The sequence below is a fragment of the Capricornis sumatraensis genome, chromosome 15, assembly GCF_032405125.1.
Source record: "Capricornis sumatraensis isolate serow.1 chromosome 15, serow.2, whole genome shotgun sequence".
NCBI lineage: Eukaryota > Metazoa > Chordata > Mammalia > Artiodactyla > Bovidae > Capricornis > Capricornis sumatraensis.
Genome location: NC_091083.1, coordinates 73016904 through 73035814, shown reverse-complemented (window position 1 = coordinate 73035814; position 18911 = coordinate 73016904). Strand labels below are relative to the sequence as shown.

At 40.1% G+C, this 18911-nt stretch overlaps 1 protein-coding gene across 1 annotated transcript in view; it reads right to left on the bottom strand.

Annotated features, from left to right (window-relative positions):
* Positions 1 to 18911, bottom strand: part of TOP1 (DNA topoisomerase I) — an 85319-nt gene that overhangs the window by 16684 nt on the left and 49724 nt on the right. The window contains exons 8-13 of the mRNA XM_068987842.1: positions 16743 to 16849; positions 10053 to 10168; positions 6647 to 6768; positions 5616 to 5738; positions 3788 to 3975; positions 3384 to 3528 (exon numbers count right to left, since the gene is read on the bottom strand). Of these exons, the coding sequence (XP_068843943.1) occupies positions 3384 to 3528; positions 3788 to 3975; positions 5616 to 5738; positions 6647 to 6768; positions 10053 to 10168; positions 16743 to 16849 (801 nt within the window). The remainder of the gene's footprint in view (positions 1 to 3383; positions 3529 to 3787; positions 3976 to 5615; positions 5739 to 6646; positions 6769 to 10052; positions 10169 to 16742; positions 16850 to 18911) is intronic.

The following is an 18911-nucleotide window of genomic DNA, read 5'->3' as shown; positions in this document are numbered from 1 at the left end:
CCTCAGATATGCAGATGACATCACCCTTACAGCAGAAAGTGAAGAGGAACTAAAAAGCCTCTTGATGAAAGCAAAAGAGTAGAGTGAAAAAGTTGGCTTAAAGCTCAACATTCAGAAAATGAAGATCATGGCATCCGGTCCCATCATTTCATGGGAAATAGATAGGCAAACAGTGGAAACAGTGTCAGACTATTTTTCTGGGCTCCAAAATCACTGCAGATGGTGATTGCAGCCATGAAATTAAAAGATGCTTACTCCTTGGAAGAAAAGTTATGACCAACCTAGATAGCATATTCAAAAGCAGAGACATTACTTTGCCAACAAAGGTCCGTCTAGTTAAGGCTATGGTTTTTCCAGTGGTCATGTATGGCTGTGAGAGTTGGACTGTGAAGAAAGCTGAGCACCGAAGAATTGATGCTTTTGAACTGTGGTGCTGGAGAAGACTCTTGAGAGTCCCTTGGACTGCAAGGAGATCCAACCGGTTCATTCTGAAGATCAGCCCTGGGTGTTCTTTGGAACGACTGATGCTGAAGGTGAAACTCCAGTACTTTGGCCACCTCATGTGAAGAGTTGATTCATTGGAAAAGACTCTGATGCTGGGAGGGATTGGGGGTAGGAGGAGAAGGGGATGACAGAGGATGAGATGGCTGGATGGCATCACCTACTCAATGCACACGAGTCTGGGTGAACTCTGGGAGTTAGTGATGGACAGGGAGGCCTGGCATGCTGTGATTCATGGGGTCGCAAAGAGTGGGACACGACTGAGCGACTGACTGAACTGAACTGCCCTTAGGGAACTCCACTCAGCTTATAACTGCCCTTAGGGAACTCCACTCAGCTTATCTAACAAGGCTTTCAACCCCAGAGACTCCTACAATCAGTGTGAATCCCGCCTATGAGAGCACACAGTCCTTGTGTATTTGGCATCTGTTCGTCTCTCTTGACCCCTGCTGCCATCATCCTAAGTCACTGCCACTTCTTGGCTGGAGTACTGCAACAGCCTCCTCTTGGTCTCCCTACTTCCTGGGTCCAATCCAGTCTCCACAGAGCAGTAGTTGGAATGATCAATTATATCACAGGTTTCTAAAACACAAATCTGGCATCATTCCCCTTTAAAACCCAGTGGCTTCCTACTGGATTTAGATAATATAAAAAAAAACTGAAGGAAGCGTTTTAAGATCTGGCCTGCATCCCTGTCTCCAGTCCCCTCCTCATCGTTGTCTCTCTTGATCATTTTACTCAAACTACAGTCCTTGAGACCACCAGTTCTTTCTTTCTTCAGGGATTTCAAAACGCTACTTTATTTGTCTGAAATGCCCATTCCCCTATCCTTTCCATGGATAAATCCTGGAGAAAAAGTGCCCAACTCTTTGCTACCCCATGGACAGTAGCCTGCACCAAGCTCCTCCATCCATGGGATTTTCAAGGCAAGAGTACTGGAGTGGGTTGCCATTTCCTTCTCCAGAGAATTTTCCCAACCCAGGGATCGAATCCAGGTCTCTTGCATTGTAGACAGACAATTTACTGTCTGAGCCACCAGGGAAGTCCATGGATAAATCCTACTCACCCAAGTCTCATTTTAAACATTACTTCCTTAAAAAGGCATTTCCTAGGCCCTGGAAGCCAGATCAGGTGCTCTGGTATACTCTCAAATGGTGCCCTGTATCCTCTGCAGCACTGACAACACTTTACTTTCACTAATGTGATTATGCATTCTGCCTGCATATCGGATCAAGACACTCCTCTGTTCCAAGTCAACGGTTCTCCATCAAATGCAGAACACAGTCCAGTCACTTTAGTGCGGCATTTAAGGTTGGCCACAATCTGGCCTCTCGGAGACTAAATTCATCTGTAAAATGGTGGCATTAGTACATGTCTGGCATGGTTATTAAAAGAATCAAATGTCAACTTACATGAAAATACTTTTTAACAGTAATCCAGTATCCTTCATTTTGATCATTTTTTTTTACTGTGTGAATAATATAAAATTCACCCCAACAGTAGCGACATTTAGCGTATTTACAATGTTACCCAACCATCACTTGATCATTCCTTTTGTTACTCCTTTTTCATACCCCTCCTCTCTGTCCATACGACACACTGCTCTTTGAAATACTTCTCTTTTGAGACCTAACTGCAACCAAATTTCCTTTAAAAAGTTGTTCCTATTCTCTAACTGCTCCCTTTATCTAGCATTTAACATTTACCTTTCTAATACAACTGAATTCTTACCCAATTTGCCCAGCAGGCCGTAAGTTCTTTCAGGGCTAAAACCACTTTTTATCTACCTTGGTCACCCTATAGCTCTGTGGTATTTCAGAACAGGAATATAACATGTTTCTTAAAGTGATTTTGACTTTTACTTGCCATGGGGGTTCTCTTTCTGATTCCATGCTCACTTTAAACTAAGAACAGTGTCATTTTCCAATTACACTGAAGAACATATGCACAGGGGCATTTTTCATTAGGACACAGGACTATAAGCTAGAAAATGTGCAGTCTGGTCTTGAAAAGACACATGGCCTTTTGAGCTGTGGCTTTCAAGTATTAACAAGTGTTTAATAAACTATAAACCAAGATTAAGAGGGGCTTTACTCTCAGTGCCCTGAATATAAACAGTCAGTCTATACAGAACTAATTCTGTTTTTTTTTGTTTTTTTTTTTGCGGAACTCATCTCTTAAGTTGACATTCATATTTCCACAGTATATCTGAGGGATTCATTCAAGCAGGGTATGCCCAGCAGGCTAATAAGAACTGATAGTCCTTCCAAGAGAGTTTTCTCTTTTCAATAACAGTATCAATAAACAGTAACACACATGTACACAACAGTTTGAAGATATGCTTTCCCAAACATTATCCCATTAAGTCCTAGTGGAATCTACTCAGATGAAGACTTAGGAAGACAAAGTATGTAAGACTCCAGATTTTACAACTCTTTCTGGATTCAGAGAAATTATATTCCTTTCTTCAGAGCCCAGAAAGGTGAGGAAGAGGAAGATAACTAGCTGTAGAAACCAATATACATTTACCACATTTTTCATTAGTCTGACCACTTGACAGTAAGCAATGTAAAAGCAAGGACTGTGTGTCTGTCTTATTTACCAATGTAATTCCAAGCACCATGCCTACACTGTGCCAGGCTCATACAGGGATTTCAATTAGTATCTGCAAATTAATAAATAAGATTACAATGTGATGTAGAAAATGGGAACATCTTAGGGAGGTCACCAGATAATGCTAATTATGAAAAGTACCCTTTTTTGTGGGTGGGGATGGTTTTCAATTTCTCAAAGTGATTCTAGAGGCTGAGGACATTAGATTTCAAATAAAATGACGAGATTTTCAGCCCCACTAACTGGTGCAGCTCTTGGCTACCACTTACCTTGATTCGTGAGCTGGGGTTCAGCATGATGTATTTAATAGAACCTTGGATATTCTCTGTCCAGGAGACTAGCCAAGTAACCTTGTTATCGTGTCGGACTTCTTTCCACTTATGACCTGGAGGAGGAGAAGGAACCTTGGCATCTCTGTGGAAATAAAGCAGTAGAGCAGTGAGGTGGGAAGTAGTGACCAATTTCACTTTTCATCACTGGAAGTGGATGAATCTGTGAGCGTGTATTTCCAAGCTTCCTCCTCACCAGACAATATATGATAAGCACCTGAAGATCTATACACAGAAATACCATGCTGCTCCCAGTCTTCTGTAATGTGGGGGAAAAATCCAAACTACCGAGAACAAAGGAAGCCACCCACTTCACTTCTGGCCAAAGGACGAACTGTGCTCACTTGCTACAGTTGATGATTATATCCTCAGGCATGATTCGTCTCTTCAGCATGCCCATCTTGGGGTGGTTGCCGCGGCCACGGAAAAGCCCAGGAGGTTCTATCTTGAAGTTGGCGATCCTCTCTCTGTGGTTGTCCATAACACAAAAGCCATATTCTTTCAGTAATTTTTCATTCTCCTCTTTGATTTTCTGGAAGACAGCCAAAAAGTACTCAAAGGGGATTCAATCTATTGTTCTCTACTTACACATTTCTTAGCTCTTGTACAAGAACAGGTCCAGGTAGAGAAAAGTCTAAAAATCACTAAGAAACAAATTCAGATAAAGGAAAACCTATGAAATTCTTTTCTTTTTCACTGCATGGCTTGTGGGACCTTGTTCCCTGACTAGGGATCGAACCCAGGCACCCTGCAGTAGAAGCTCAGAGTCCTAACCACTGGACCACCAAGGAATTTCTGGAAAACCAGAGTTTTTTAAAAGTTTAAAATTCTCATATGAACATTATTTCACACGGGGTTTCCAGCACAAAGACACTTGCTATTGATTCTTTACTAGTATATCGGTACATGTATTTCACACTGCGATCCTTTCTCCAAAAGACAGAAAGATTTGGAGCCTCCTTAGCCTGTGCTAACCCTTCCCCCATATTGATATTATACTCAACCATTAGATTGAAACTAAGTCCTGCTGCCTTGGGCATAGATAAAGATTCACCTGCTGGTGACAGGTATCCTTGGCAAGGCTCTGACATGGTGATACTTATAAAACCTCCTGACATGGATTTAGTTTGAAAAACACCCCTGAAGTGAAAAATAAAATAAATTTCACTAATTTGGAATACTGAGATGACTAAACTGAGACTGAAAAGCATGGTGCAGGTATCATTCTTACCATCTCTGTAGTAACTAATTTTTTAAACTAAAGGTCAAATAGGTACGCTCAAACAGTGAGTTATATAGAGACAATGGCCTAAATTATATAAACACGTAAATCTAAGATACTGAAATTTAAGGCTTCGAAGTGCCAAGAATTCCTTAAAATACTTAACTGCCAGGTATATCAAATACTTAACTTCCAGACCTCCGCTAACCATTTTTTTGATCCCAGCTTTGAGCCAAAAAAGTCAAACTCCAGCCTTGAGTCTCTAGATCGGGGAATGGCAAGCTTTTTCTAGATAGAAAATGTTTTAGGCTTGAGAGCCATACGGTTTCTGTTGTAATTACTCAACTTTGCCACTGCTGAAAGCGACCATAGATAATAGGTAAACAAGTTAGATGTGGCATGTTTCAACAAAACTTTTGTACAAAAACGAGCAGCCTATCTATAGTTTGCCTACCAATATTCTAGAGGAAAGTGACATCCTACAAAGTGACATCCATTTTCAGATACTAGAAAGATCCTTCAGAAATGAGGCTGGCCACAGCTAGAAGATGTAGTTGGATGAGTGTGGCTAAAAACAGGTCAAAGAAAGAGAACGTGTGTGCGTGTGCGTGTCTGTGTCTGTGTGTCTGTGTCTGTGTGTGTACACAGATGTGGCCAATATGATTTTATCTGTCTTAAGTCCCTAACATCTAGGAGCCACTGTAGGTCAGACATGCTCTTCCTTAAACACTGTATTACTGGAGGTTACTGGCTGGTTTTTAGGTCAGAACACCAGCTCATATTGAGCCATTTAAACATAATGCCTATTCACATTTTTTAGTCTACGTGAAACGCTTAAAAAAATCGAGACTTTACTAGGCCAAGAATCTTAAATCTTTAGTGTAGGAATCAGAAAATTAAACTAATCACTATTTCAAAATTCTCCAGAGGTTTAAGAAATTCTGAAGTACCAGTTTCTCTTCCTTGCTCATCTGCTTCCGAGCTTCTGTCTGGGCTTTGAAATACTGGCTCATCTGGGTAAAATCACATTTGCTGAGGTTGGTGATAATATTCTTCTCTTCATTGGTCATTTCCTAGTTAAAAGAAAAGGGGGAGACAGAAAAAGACAGTAAATAAACTAATAAGCCCTCAAGTTTCTCCACAATTACAGCAAAGTATCATGTTCTCAGTCCAAGAGTATCTGAGGCAGTCAATCTAAACTTGAGAATTTTGGGGGGAAAAAGAAGCTTTTGTTTCCTTGTTCTATTATAAAATATGCATGTGGTAGAAAAATATTTAGGATAACAACATTGAAAAGGGTAACACTCATGTCATTTCTTAGACTCCTTAGCACATTGCCACAATCTTCTAAGCATAAATACCACGGCTAGAGAAACACAAGTATATATATATCATTTAGTGATGAAACATTTCCACGTTCCTTCTCTCTTAGAAACATCCTTGCTCTATTCACTTATTAAATCTTATTTTTACAGCTATTCAGAAAGTGAACTTCAGCTCAGCCTCTGTTCACATTCTCCAAGTTAAGAATAAGGAAATTGTTTAAAATCACCTCAGCAGACAAAGGATATGTGGTGTTAAGAGCAGAAAGTACCTAAAGCCAAAGAGCATGAATCAAAAGGGAACAGGACAATGCTAATGTATGTTTCTTTGTAATAGCAGACAGTGGGCAGTCCCGAGAGACAAACTTTCCTTTGCTCAACTGGAGCTGAGGTTTCTGTTTGACCTATCTGATAAACTCTCCCGGCTACAGCCGCAGGAGAGCCAAGAGGAAAAGAAACACAGTTATTCTTATTGGAAGAAAACCTATATAATACAGTAAATGAACAGGGGGGGAACCCCAACTTTCAATATAATAAAATTCATAAAACTCAAATTGTATATCAGGGAATTCTTTTGGTTAAATTATCATTTATTACTTAGTAGTAGAGATCAGTGTTTTTGTTAAGGGGCTAGGATATTAATACATGGGCTACAATACCTTTCTCCAGTCTTTAAAGAAATTTTTCCTAAATATTTCCTTAGTAGTATATTCATGGTCGAGCATTTTTGCAAAGAACGTAGCTACTTCTTCCGCTTTGGGGCTCAGCTTCATGACTTTACCTAGAGACAAAAGTGGTTCCAAAAAATGAGGTGAGGTATTCATGTTCTGAGGTTAAACACTGAGGTTCTGGAGACATCTTCTTTCATAATGGTTTATTTACCTTCTGAAGGTATATATATAAAGGTCTGGTGACGCGTGGTAACAACAACAACAAAACAGTATTATCGATTAACATCTACTTGTATGAATTTTCCTTCTCTTTAGTAGATATTTACCTGGGTCATTCTCTGGAGACTATGCCAGTAAATTGTTCCCAGGAGCCTGCTCAGGACAGGGATGACCTGGGGGAGGCCCAGTCACTCTTCCTTTTCCTTTCAGCAAGCAGGGTCCTTTACACCTCTTCAATGGTTTTTAAAAATCAAATCCTCAGAGGGACTCCTGCCACTGCTAAGCTAAACAGCTTCTGTTCAAGAAGGGGAGGAAGGGATAGGACAGGGAGTGGAAGAAAGGAATTGTGGGGAAAAGAAATAGGCATCTTTCTTCTTCAAAGTTAGGTGGGTGGAATATGAATTAAAAAATATATATATTCATAGCAGGCAAGCCCAGATATCCCATATGAAAAAATTTACGTAAGACCTTCCTCTACAACTTTGCTTCTCAATGTATGGTTCATGGACCAGCAGTACTGACATCACATGAGTTTGGCAGAAATGCAGAATCTCAGGCCCCACCCCAGACCGACTGAACCAAGAACATACATTCTAATGAGACCCCCAGGTGGCTAGTGTACACACCAGAGTTTGAAATGCCCTGGAACACAGGCATTATTATAAAGTTGCCTCTTTCAGGGAAACAGGACTCATCCAGAACACAGGGATGACAGGGGTTCGTGGCATTATACACATTTTTCCACTGCCTTACCTGTTACATAGATACTAGCAATTCACCAAGGATTTTCACATTTATTACAGAAAACGAAAACTTAACCTAAATTCCATGTATTTCAAAACTCAGAAGATATCTCATCTCATGATGGTTAGACAGTTTCATCCCCGATTGCAGGGATGGTACAGGGAACTGCAGCTCTAAACTGAAATTTTCAGGGTAGACAGAAAGAACCTGCTTGAAATCTATAACTTTAGAAGGCCAACAGGTGGCACCACTTCCCCTCTAAACCTTCCAGCTCCTTCCAAAGACAACACAGCTTGGGAAGGACAGGCTGGCTTTTCAAGAGGTTCCTGCACTTCAGAATTCACTCAAGTCTGAACCAGTGTTGCCAGTTAAGATGTAACACGCTTCTGATATAAAGGAAACCAGTAAGTCACTAAGAATAATACAAATGAAATAAAAGGCAAGAAAGAATGTAAGCTATTCTCCCATACATTTGGTATACTCTGGGAAATTCTGCTGAATTCTGTCCCAATAGAGAAAGCAATTGTGACACCTCCTGTTTAGATGAGCTGCCAAAAGATGAAATGACAGCTCCCAGCAGTAGAACAGTAGGAGGATGACTTAGAGGTTCCTGGCAAGAGTAGTGCTTTGTAGGAATGGCTGAGTTCCAGGAATAAGAAACTGCTGAGTCAGAGCTGAAAACTGGAGGTTCTCAGAGGTCATTCATTGCTTCGGCCAGCCTGTGCCCCTCCTCCCTGGCAGGCACTTAAGGAGTCTGAGAAGTCTCTTCCCTAGAGAGTAGGCAGGACTGACAGTTATCAACTTGGTAGTAAGTCAAATACAACTTTTTGACTTACTGCAGTGTGGGAGTTTACCTAATCAAAGGGAAGAAATTCGAGAAAGACCAAATGAGAAAATGTGAGAGCCCTGGAGCTGGAGCTCCGGTAGGGCAAGAATGTAGAAGGGACCAGGGTGACCCGTAATGATTAGTTCAAGCCTTGGCTTCCCATTTCTGAAAGTAAGGGAAACCCAAAGGCTAAAGGAAGGAACCCAGCTTTCCTTCAAATCACTTTGGACCTCAAAGTTAGGCTTCACCAATTGAGTCTCCTAAAGTTCAACTCTAAAGGTAAACCTATACTAGGGCTATAGAATATCTGTGCTTTTATGATTAGCTAAGGCTCTATCTTATCATTGGAGTTTTGGCTTTGAGTTACATTGCAGAGTCTCCAGAATGACCACTATGAGGGCTAACAGTAGAATTCTGTCCCATGCTCTCCAGTCAACACAGGTTAGAATGAGGCTATAAAATCCTGCGAGATCACACATTCCATGAGACCAGAGATTCGTCAGTATTGTCCACTGCTGGGTCTTGGTGTCTGAATACAGCACGTTGAATAAATACAGTTTAAAACAACAAATTCCAGTTTTAAAAGTTTGACATGTTCTTCATTTGCAAGACCCAGCCTTTCAGTATAAACTACTACCCCTTGACCTTTAAGCATCCATGGCCCGAAACCACTGCTGGTGGACAGAGACGTGCTTTTCAGCAGTTCTCCTGGCTTAGTTTCTCAAAGTTTGGTCAGCAGACCACTTGGTTCAGAAGCACCCATGATCACTCAATATCAATTAAATGACCCCAGATCCACCTGGTAAATCTAAAGCACCTGAGAGTTTGAGGAATAATACTCTGGTTATTTCTGGAGAAAATCCTTGGAATGAGGGAAATCAGTTGAGTATTTCTGGAGAAAACCCTTGGAATAAGGGAAATAAGTTGAGAATTACCATCTGCATACTGCTTTACGCCAATAAGGGAGCAAGGACTACTCTCAAAATTTTCAACCCAAGCACAGAGGTCTAAGGGTGTTCTCAAAGAACTAGGCAGAATATTTCCTCAGAGCAGCTCATCACACTTGACTGCACAAAGGACAACTGCACAGTGTTATGCCATAGAGTGATAGACACCTACCAGCCCTACCTAGAGGTTGATGGCAGGCTAATTAATTAGTGCTCAACCAAGCACTAATTCTATTTCTAGCAGTGAGTAGCTTGTGAGCTTGCATTATATCACTAAAATACAATACTACCATTGAAGTAAGCCTTTTCTAAGAACTCTTATAAAGAGTAGCTCCTTAGAAATGTCCCTCAGATAAAAACATTTAGCTTGTGGACCAAGGGCTGGCTGCGACCTATGTAGCTGGACCTTTTTGAGACCACGACTCAAAGGGAAACAAGGGAGATAAGACAGCTCCTTTCTCACGGAACTTTCCCTGTACCAAATGAGGTTTTAAGGATTAACGCCTGATGGCCCTTTCCCCAAACCATACAATGACATGAGAACAGAATGAAATAAACAGAAAGGATAATACAGAACAAGATGCTTCCCCACTTTCTATTCCTAAATAGAACATACTCTTTGCTTGGCCAAGAACTGGACAACCTTGGAACAACTCACCATCATAGTAAAACTTGACATTCTCTGGAAGAGGTTCATATGGTGGAGCGAATACAGGACCTTTATGTTCTAGGAATTTCCATTTGATGCCTTCAGGATAGCGTTCTTCTTCCCACCTTTAAAAGACAAAGTACAACCTCATTTAGTGATCACTTTACCTGATATTGAGATTATCACCGATTAAATACCAAAATAATTATCTGCTCAACTGATTGGTGCTCTGGAATGACTCTGGTTACCACATTCAAGATCTGTGTCAAAAAAACTAGCATCCTTCACTTTGAAAAAGCCAACGCTTACAACAAAGATGATGGATTACTCAGGTGAATGGAGGAAAACACATTTCAACAGTTTAGTTCAAAGAAATTGAGTATATGAGCTCATTATTTAGCAATGATCACAGCTGTTTTATCACAATGGTGTAAAAGTAAGCCACAATCGTGTACATGAAGGAGACATTATTTTATATACTGATACAAAGGAAAAGGCCTCCTGGGAATGGAGATATTGGGTGAAGGTACAGGGAAAACCACCCTTTGAGAAAGTGGCGGTGGTGGTGCTTTAGTCACTAAGTCATGTCTGACCCGATGTGACCCCATGAACTGTAATCCACCAGGTTCCTCTGTCCGTGAGATTTCCCAGGCAGTGAAAGTTTGGAGTCCTAACTACTGGACTGCCAGGGAATTCCCAACTCCAGTGTTTTAAAATTAAGATTCCAGCTTTTTATAATTCCTCCTAATTCCATCATGTTCATCTGAAGGGCTCATGATAACTTAAGCATTTAAGCAAATTAAGAGATTCACTCAACACTAAACCTCAGTTTAAAGAGAAAGAACGTATCCTATGACATACGCTGCTATCACTGGATCAACAACTACTAGTATAGAAATAACAATAACAGTCGTTGGCCTTTTGGCTCCCATCAACAGTTCATCAAAAAAGTTAGGAAAAACATGTACTTCATCACACTTAACCCCATCAACAAATTCCCCAGTTTCTAGATCTTTTCATGAAGAATCATCTGTTTAGAATAAATATGGGATAAATGTTCCAACGGCTCAACCCTAACACGAAAGTACACTCAGTTCAAAGCAGAGTTGAAACCCTCTAAAGCTATGATGGGTAACAGTTAAAACTGGGGTCATATTTTTCATTTTTTAAGGAATCTCCATACTGCCCTCCATAGTGGATGTAGGAATATGGAATGCGTATCTATTTGCATTCCCACCAAAAGTGCAACAGGGTTCCCTTTTTCTCCACACCCTCTCCCGCATTTATTGTTTGTAGATTTTTTGATGATGGCCATTCTGACCAGTATGAGGTGATACCTCACTGTAGTTTTGATTTGCATTTTTCTAATAATGAGCGACACTGAGCATCGTTTCATGTTTGTTGGCCATTTACAAGTCTTCTTTAGAAAAATGTCTGTTTAGGTCTTCTGCCCATTTTCTGATTGGGTTGTTTATTTTTCTGGTATTGAGCTGCATGAGCTGCTTGTATATTCTGGAGGTTAATCCTTTGTCAGTTGTTTCAATTGTAATTATTTTCTCCCATTCTGAGGGATGTCGGTTCATCTTGTTGACTGTTTCCTTTGCTGTGCAAAAGCTTTTAAGTATTACTCAGCCATAGAAAGGAACTCATTGGAACGTGGAAGCAACCTAGATGTCCACTGACAGATGAATGGAAAAAGTAGTTGTGGTACATACACACAATGAAATATTACTCAGCCATAAAAAGGAACAACATGTTTCAGTCAGTTCTAATGAGGTGGATGAACCTAGAGATTATTATACAGAATGATGTAAGTCAGAAAGAGAAAGATAAATATATACTAACACATACCGGAATCTAGAAAGATGGTTCTGAAGAATTTATTTGCAGGGCAGCAATGGAGAAACAGACATAAAGAACAGACTTATGGCCATGGGGAGAGGGGAGCAGAGGGTGAGATGATTCATGGAGATAATAACATGGAAACTTTTATTACCATATGTAAAATAGACAACAGGAATTCACTGTATGTCTCAGGGAACTCAAAGAGGGGCTCTGTATCAACCTAGAGGGGTGGGGTCGGGAGGGAGACGGGAGAGAGGTTTAAGAGGGAGGGAATATACGTATACAAGGTCCAATGCTGTAAAGAGCAATATTGCATAGGAACCTGGAACGTCAGGTCCATGAATCAAGACAAATCTGAAGTGGTCAAACAGGAGATGGCAAGAGTGCAAGTCAACATTCTAGGAATCAGCAAACTAAAATGGACCGGAATGGGTGAATTTAACTCAGATGACCATTATATCTACTACTGTGGGCAGGAATCCCTTAGAAGAAATGGAGTAGCCATCATGGTCAACAACCCAAAAAAGATGTCCTTTTCATTATAGGGGACTGGAATGCAAAAGTAGGAAGTCAAGAAACACCTGGAGTAACAGGCAAATTTGGCCTTGGAATATGGAATGAAGCAGGGCAATGGCTGATAGAGTTTTGCCAAGAGAACGCACTGGTCATAGCGAACACCCTCTTCCAACAACACAAGAGAAGACTCCACACATGGACATCACCAGATGGTCAACACCGACATCAGATTGATTATATTCTTTGCAGCGAAAGATGGAGAAGCTCTATTAGTCAGCAAAAACAAGACCAGGAGCTGACTGTGGCTCAGATCATGAACTCCTTATTGCCAAACTCAGACATAAATAGAAGAAAGTGGGGGAAACCACTAGATCATTCATGTATGACCTAAATCAAATCCCTGATGATTATACAGTGGAAGTGAGACATAGATTTAAGGGACTAGATCTGATAGACAGAGTGACTGATGAACTATGGACAGAGGTTCGTGACGTTGTATAGGAGACAGGGATCAAGACCATCCCCATGGAAAAGAAATGCAAAAAAAGCAAAATGGCTGTCTGAGGAGGCCTTACAAGTAGCTGTGAAAAGAAGGGAAGTGAAAAGCAAAGGAGAAAAGGAAAGATATACCCATTTGAATGCAGAGTTCCAAAGAATAGCAAGAAGAGATAAGAAAGCCTTCCTCTGTGGTCAATGAAAAGAAATAGAGGAAAACAACAGAATGGGAAAGACTAGAGATCTCTTCAAGAAAATTAGAGATACCAAGGGAACATTTCATGCAAAGATGGGCTCGATAAAGGACAGAAATGGTATGGACCTAACAGAAGCACAAGATATTAAGAAGAGGTGGCAAGAATACACAGAAGAACTGTACAAAAAAGATCTTCATGACCCAGATAATCATGATGATGTGATCACTCACCTAGAGCCAGACATCCTGCAATGTGATGTCAAGTGGGCCTTAGAAAGCATCACTACAAACAAAGCTAGTGGAGGTGATGAATTCCAGTTGAGCTCTTTCAAATCCTCAAAGATGATGCTATGAAAGTGCTACACTCAATATGCCAGCAAATTTGGAAAACTCAGCAGTGGCCACAGGACTGGAAAAGGTCAGTTTTCATTCCAATCCCTAAGAAAGGCAATGCCAAAGAATGCTCAAACTACCACACACTTGCACTCATCTCACACGCTAGTAAAGCTAAGCTCAAAATTCTCCAAGCCAGGCTTCAGCAATACGTGAACCGTGAACTTCCTGATGTTCAAGCTGGTTTTAGAAAAGGCAGAGGAACCAGAGATCAAATTGCCAATATCTGCTGGATCATGGAAAAAGCAAGAGAGTTCCAGAAAAACATCTATTTCTGCTTTATTAACTATGCCAAAGCCTTTGACTGTGTGGATCACAAGAAACTGTGGAAAATTCTGAAAGAGATGGGAATAACAGACCATCTGACCTGCCTCTTGAGAAACCTATATGCAGGTCAGCAAGCAACAGTTAGAACTGGACATGGAACAACTGACTGGTTCCAAATAGGTAAAGGAGTCCGTCAAGGCTGTATATTGTCACCCTGCTTATTTAACTTATATGCAGAGAACATCATGAGAAACACTGGGCTGGATGAAGCACAAGCTGGAATCAAGACTGCCAGGAGAAATATCAATAACCTCAGATATGCAGATGACACCACCCTTATGGCAGAAAATGAAGAGGAACTAAAAGGCCTCTTGATAAAAGTGAAAGTGGAGAGTGAAAAAGTTGGCTTAAAGCTCAACATTCAGAAAACGAAGATAATGGCATCTGGTCCCATCACTTCATGGGAAACAGATGGGGAAACGGTGGAAGCAGTGTCAGACTTCATTGTTTTGGGCTCCAAAATCACTGCAGATGGTGATTGCAGCCATGAAATTAAAAGACGCTTACTCCTTGGAAGGAAAGTTATGACCAAACTAGATAGCATATTCAAAAGCAGAGATATTATTTTGCCAACAGTGAAGAAACCCACAGGGATCCTGACCATTTTCCCATCCCCACAATCACCAAGGAGAGGGGGTAAAGGCTCACAGTTGGCTGTATGTGTGGTGGGATGAACAAGTCTTCTTTTGCCCTGAAGCAAAAGACCTGTACGTTTGCCAAACTGGTAAACGGTGTAACTCTTGTAGTGAGACAGCAAAAGGAGTACTAAAAATGAGAGCACCTGCCATTTAAGTTCCCTGACTAGGCTGTCAGGGACAGTCACTGAGGACTGGACCACCGACTTCAGAGTCTAAGAAGCAAGCCTACAGTGGCAGCAAGAAAACACAAGCAATCAGTAAGAGGCCAATCATTCCTGTTATCCACCTTTAAAAACTTACAGTGGTACGTTCAAGCATTGTGCTTGAGAATGTGCACAATTTAACAACTAGACTTGAGAAACACATGCACTGGAGATTGCAGCAAAGACTGCTCAGCCCCAAACCTACCATCTTCAGTGATTCCACTTGAACCAAAACAAGAATGAAAACCATAGGTCACAGTCTCTCAGAATTAACATGTGTTAACAGTGATAAGAATTTCAACCACAGAGCCAAAATTAGGCTATTAGACCCCTCAAGGATACTTATTTTCACACACACAAGGCTGGACCAGAACAAAAGTATATCTGCCTCCAGGCCCAAAAAGAGCCAGGGCTCCAAAGGAAGGGGGAGACAGCACGTGATGACAAAGAAATGAACTTGTTCACTCAACAAACTTACTGAGCACCCAACCACAGAACCCAAAGAGATATAACAGATGATGAATCACTAACTCACCACTCCCAATAACAGCCCCTGACTTATATAATAATTTCATCTCATCTTAAAAAGAATTCTTTTATTAGAGGTCATAAAAACCTTTCAATATCCTATCAGTAAAAACTTCGATTAGTTTCAAAGGAAAAAGAAATAAAAATGACAAAATGAAAACACACGTTCTTTAGTTTTCTGACCCCAGGGAAGCCCAGATTGCCTTTGCTCTGTATTTTTCCTTTTCTGCACTTCATTTCACCATGTAGGTCACACCAACAATGCTGATCATACAGCTGTGCTGAGCTTTTCCGTCATTGCAGCTCTGCTCCTCTCAGCCACCTCCCTGGTCATGGATGTTTCCTCATTCCTCAGAGGGACTGGCAAGATCACTGCTCTCTATTACAAAAGCCACAGAGTAAATGCATACCAGTGGGTCTGGAACTCTACATACCAAACTACAAACAGTGGTTCCCTCAAAGCTAGAAAAGAAAAATGGGAATGGGAGAAAGAAGGAAAGGGAACTGTCTTTTTTTCTTAACTCATATACCTCTGAATCATTGGAATTTTTTCAGCATAAATACAAATCATGTATAATATAGATGTAGTAGCTAAAATTTTAAGAAAAGCCAGTATTAAAGATACAGATGTATTTCAAAACTCTAAACACCTAGAAGTAATCTGTTACCGCTAAACTGTCCTCGATTGAAGATAGTCTTCACTGTCTGAATCTTCATTTCCCATACTGAAGAATGGCTGTTTTCACGTATTTTGATACTTATTAATTGTTCCTAATCTGAGAGATGTTAAACAAAAGGATGTATTATTTATTATTTTTCTTTGCATTTCTTTGCTCCTTGTGAGGTTGATCATATTTTAAGATGCTTGCTATGTATTTTCTTTAATGAACTGTCTTTTCCTCATTTTTCTATCAGACTGTTCCTTTCACTACTTGTTTTAAAAGACAAGAGTAAACTACAGAAATCCTATGTGTGTATGGAAACATGCATATGAATAAAGCTGCATTTAAAATGAGAGGAAAAAGATGGATTATTCTATAAATCACATGGGGGAAATTGCCTAATTTGTTAAAAAAAAAAACCTCCACAAGAAAACCTGGGTGGATATTTTTATAACTGTAGGATAATAAAGACCTTTTGAAACAAAACATAAGGAAAATATTTGTAAATCTGATAAATCAAAATTCAAACCTTCTATATGGCAAATACACTCATGTCATTAAAAAAAAAAAAAGAAGAAAGAAAAGAAAACAACCCTAAGGGAAAATGTTTGCAATACAATGGGCTAGGGTTCCTAACACGAAAAAAATAGCTCCTCTACAGCTCACTCTGTTCAACAGAGTGGGATCCAGTTTTTAGATCCAATAGGGAAAGAGCTAGTTAATGGTCTTACTGGGACTTGCAAGACTTATTTCAGAATGTTAGCCCACAGAGATTCATTCAAGTACTTCCCTCCTCCCCAAAATATCAGGCTATTAACTTTACTAACTCAACATTCTTGTTTCATTAGGTTGTAGAATCAAAGAGCTACCATTTTAACCCAGGGCTGAGATATTACCATTTCCATTTCTGCTCCTCTTCCTTCTTCGGCTTCTTTTTCTTGCTATCTGGCTCAGGAACTTTCTTATCTTTATCTTTATTCTTGGTTTTTTTCAATTTACCATCCTACAAAGAAACATGGTGAGAGAGCACTTAACTAAGGACCAATCACACTTCTCAAAGTAGTTCTGGGGGCCCATTAGGGAGAAAAACTGGAATCATGGAATATTAAAACTGGAGAGGGTAAGTCTAATATTCAATGAGGTAAATGAATAAAAATTTACTGGTACTTTTTTCTAAGGCAATATTTCCTAAAACTCCCAGACATGTGATTATCTGAGGAAGCAGTTAAAAACACTCATTCTGCAAGGGAAGAGCCTAGGAAATTGTTTTTGTTTTAGCCTCACTGGAGTTTGGAACAGCACTGCTAGAGGGAGAATAAGCCCAGTGTACTATCCTCACTTATTTTAAAATCTCCGCATCTTTAAACCTCTTGTAATACCATCAAATCATCGGCACGGAGACTTTTTATGTATTAAATACACAATTTGGAAGGAATTTCTGACCAAGTCTGGGGGGGAATACTTTATTAATGCCGCTTGCATACACAAATTCAGGAAGTAGTAAGCAAGTACTTGGGAAGTACTACAACAATGACCGATTCCTACCACAGTACTTCTTTGAACTGTAACCTGAGATGAGCTGTCACAGTGGCACAGGAAAAGAACATATACCAATATAAAAATGTCAACACACACACACACACACAGATAAAAATGAGGTATTTACCAGGTGAGGGAGTCCTGCTTATAGAATCTGAACTCTGCTGAAGAATATTTTCCTTTGTCCTAACTATTCAATATAATTTAAGCTTTTATTCAGCAAGATTTGTATAGTTTTGAAAGGTGGCTTGAGTCATCTTAAAATCAGTTACAGAATGACAGAACTTGAAAGAACTTTGTAGACAGTTTGGTTTGACCTCTTCCAGTTACAGACAAGGAAACTCTGAGACAGATGTTTTGTCACTTGGTCAAGGTCAAAAAGCTGCTACTGACCATGATGAGAGCCCAAGTTTACCAGAAAAATAACAATGTGACTCATGGGAATGACTGAAATATATAAACATTCTAGGAATACGTGGTAGGATGGCAATCAAGATAAACTCAGGGAAAGAAAATGACCTTTGGTGTAGAAAGAAGGGGAAAGACTACAGTACTACACATATTTTAAAACAGAATTAGAGAATATAAATGTGTAAGTATGTCTGGGAGGAGAAAATACTAGAGGATCGCATGAATTCAGATAATGTTTGCTGTTTAGGCTGAAACACCCCACAGGAAAGGGTAATGCTTTTCAGTTAAGACATTCTCTGAACAGCTTCTGACAGGCATTCAGATGGTTCCATCAGGAAACTACTGGCTCCATCATATGTCCTCAAGCCTCAAAATGAGATTATCAGTCACTAAGGGACTACAGAACAATTCCCAGAAATGAAAAATTCCATGGCCAGCAGAGAGGTTTAATGATTTCTCTTGCCATCTGTGGTCCCTACCACAGTAAGACTGAGTCTTGATTCAGTCTTTCAGCCTGCTTTTTTTCCTGCCCCTCTAGGGAGATGTTTTGCTAAGATAAATAAACGAAGTTAAGCATTCTTTTCCCAAATGGCTTTAACAGTTATTACTAATCTCTTCGAAATGCAGAGAAAGGTATTATTATATAAATGCAACCTAAGCATAAAGGCAATAGAGAACACATAGAAAGCTGAAGTTTTAGTGAATTTCTTATTGACTAGTCTGTACTAACAGTCTACATGAGAGTGGAGTGACTACCATAATCACTACTCAACATTTCATGCTCGGTTCCTTGAGGTATCTCTCATAAACCTGAACTTGTGTCTAGAGCAGGTTAGTTGTCAGAAAAACTACAATTCCCTAAATCCAGGCCCTGATCTCTCACCTACTCATTCATGTTTCATATGATTTCATTCGACACTCCTCCTCCCTCCTTGTGAAATTAAAGGATCAGCAAAGTCCCACATGAAAGAGGACATGGCATCTAGTGTGTGGGCTTTAGAATCAACCCACGTGGGATCAAATTCCAGTTTTACCACTTAGTACCTGTGTGGCCTCAGGCAAAAGATTTCGCCTCGCCATACCTCAGTTTCTGCATGTGTAAAATGGAGATAATA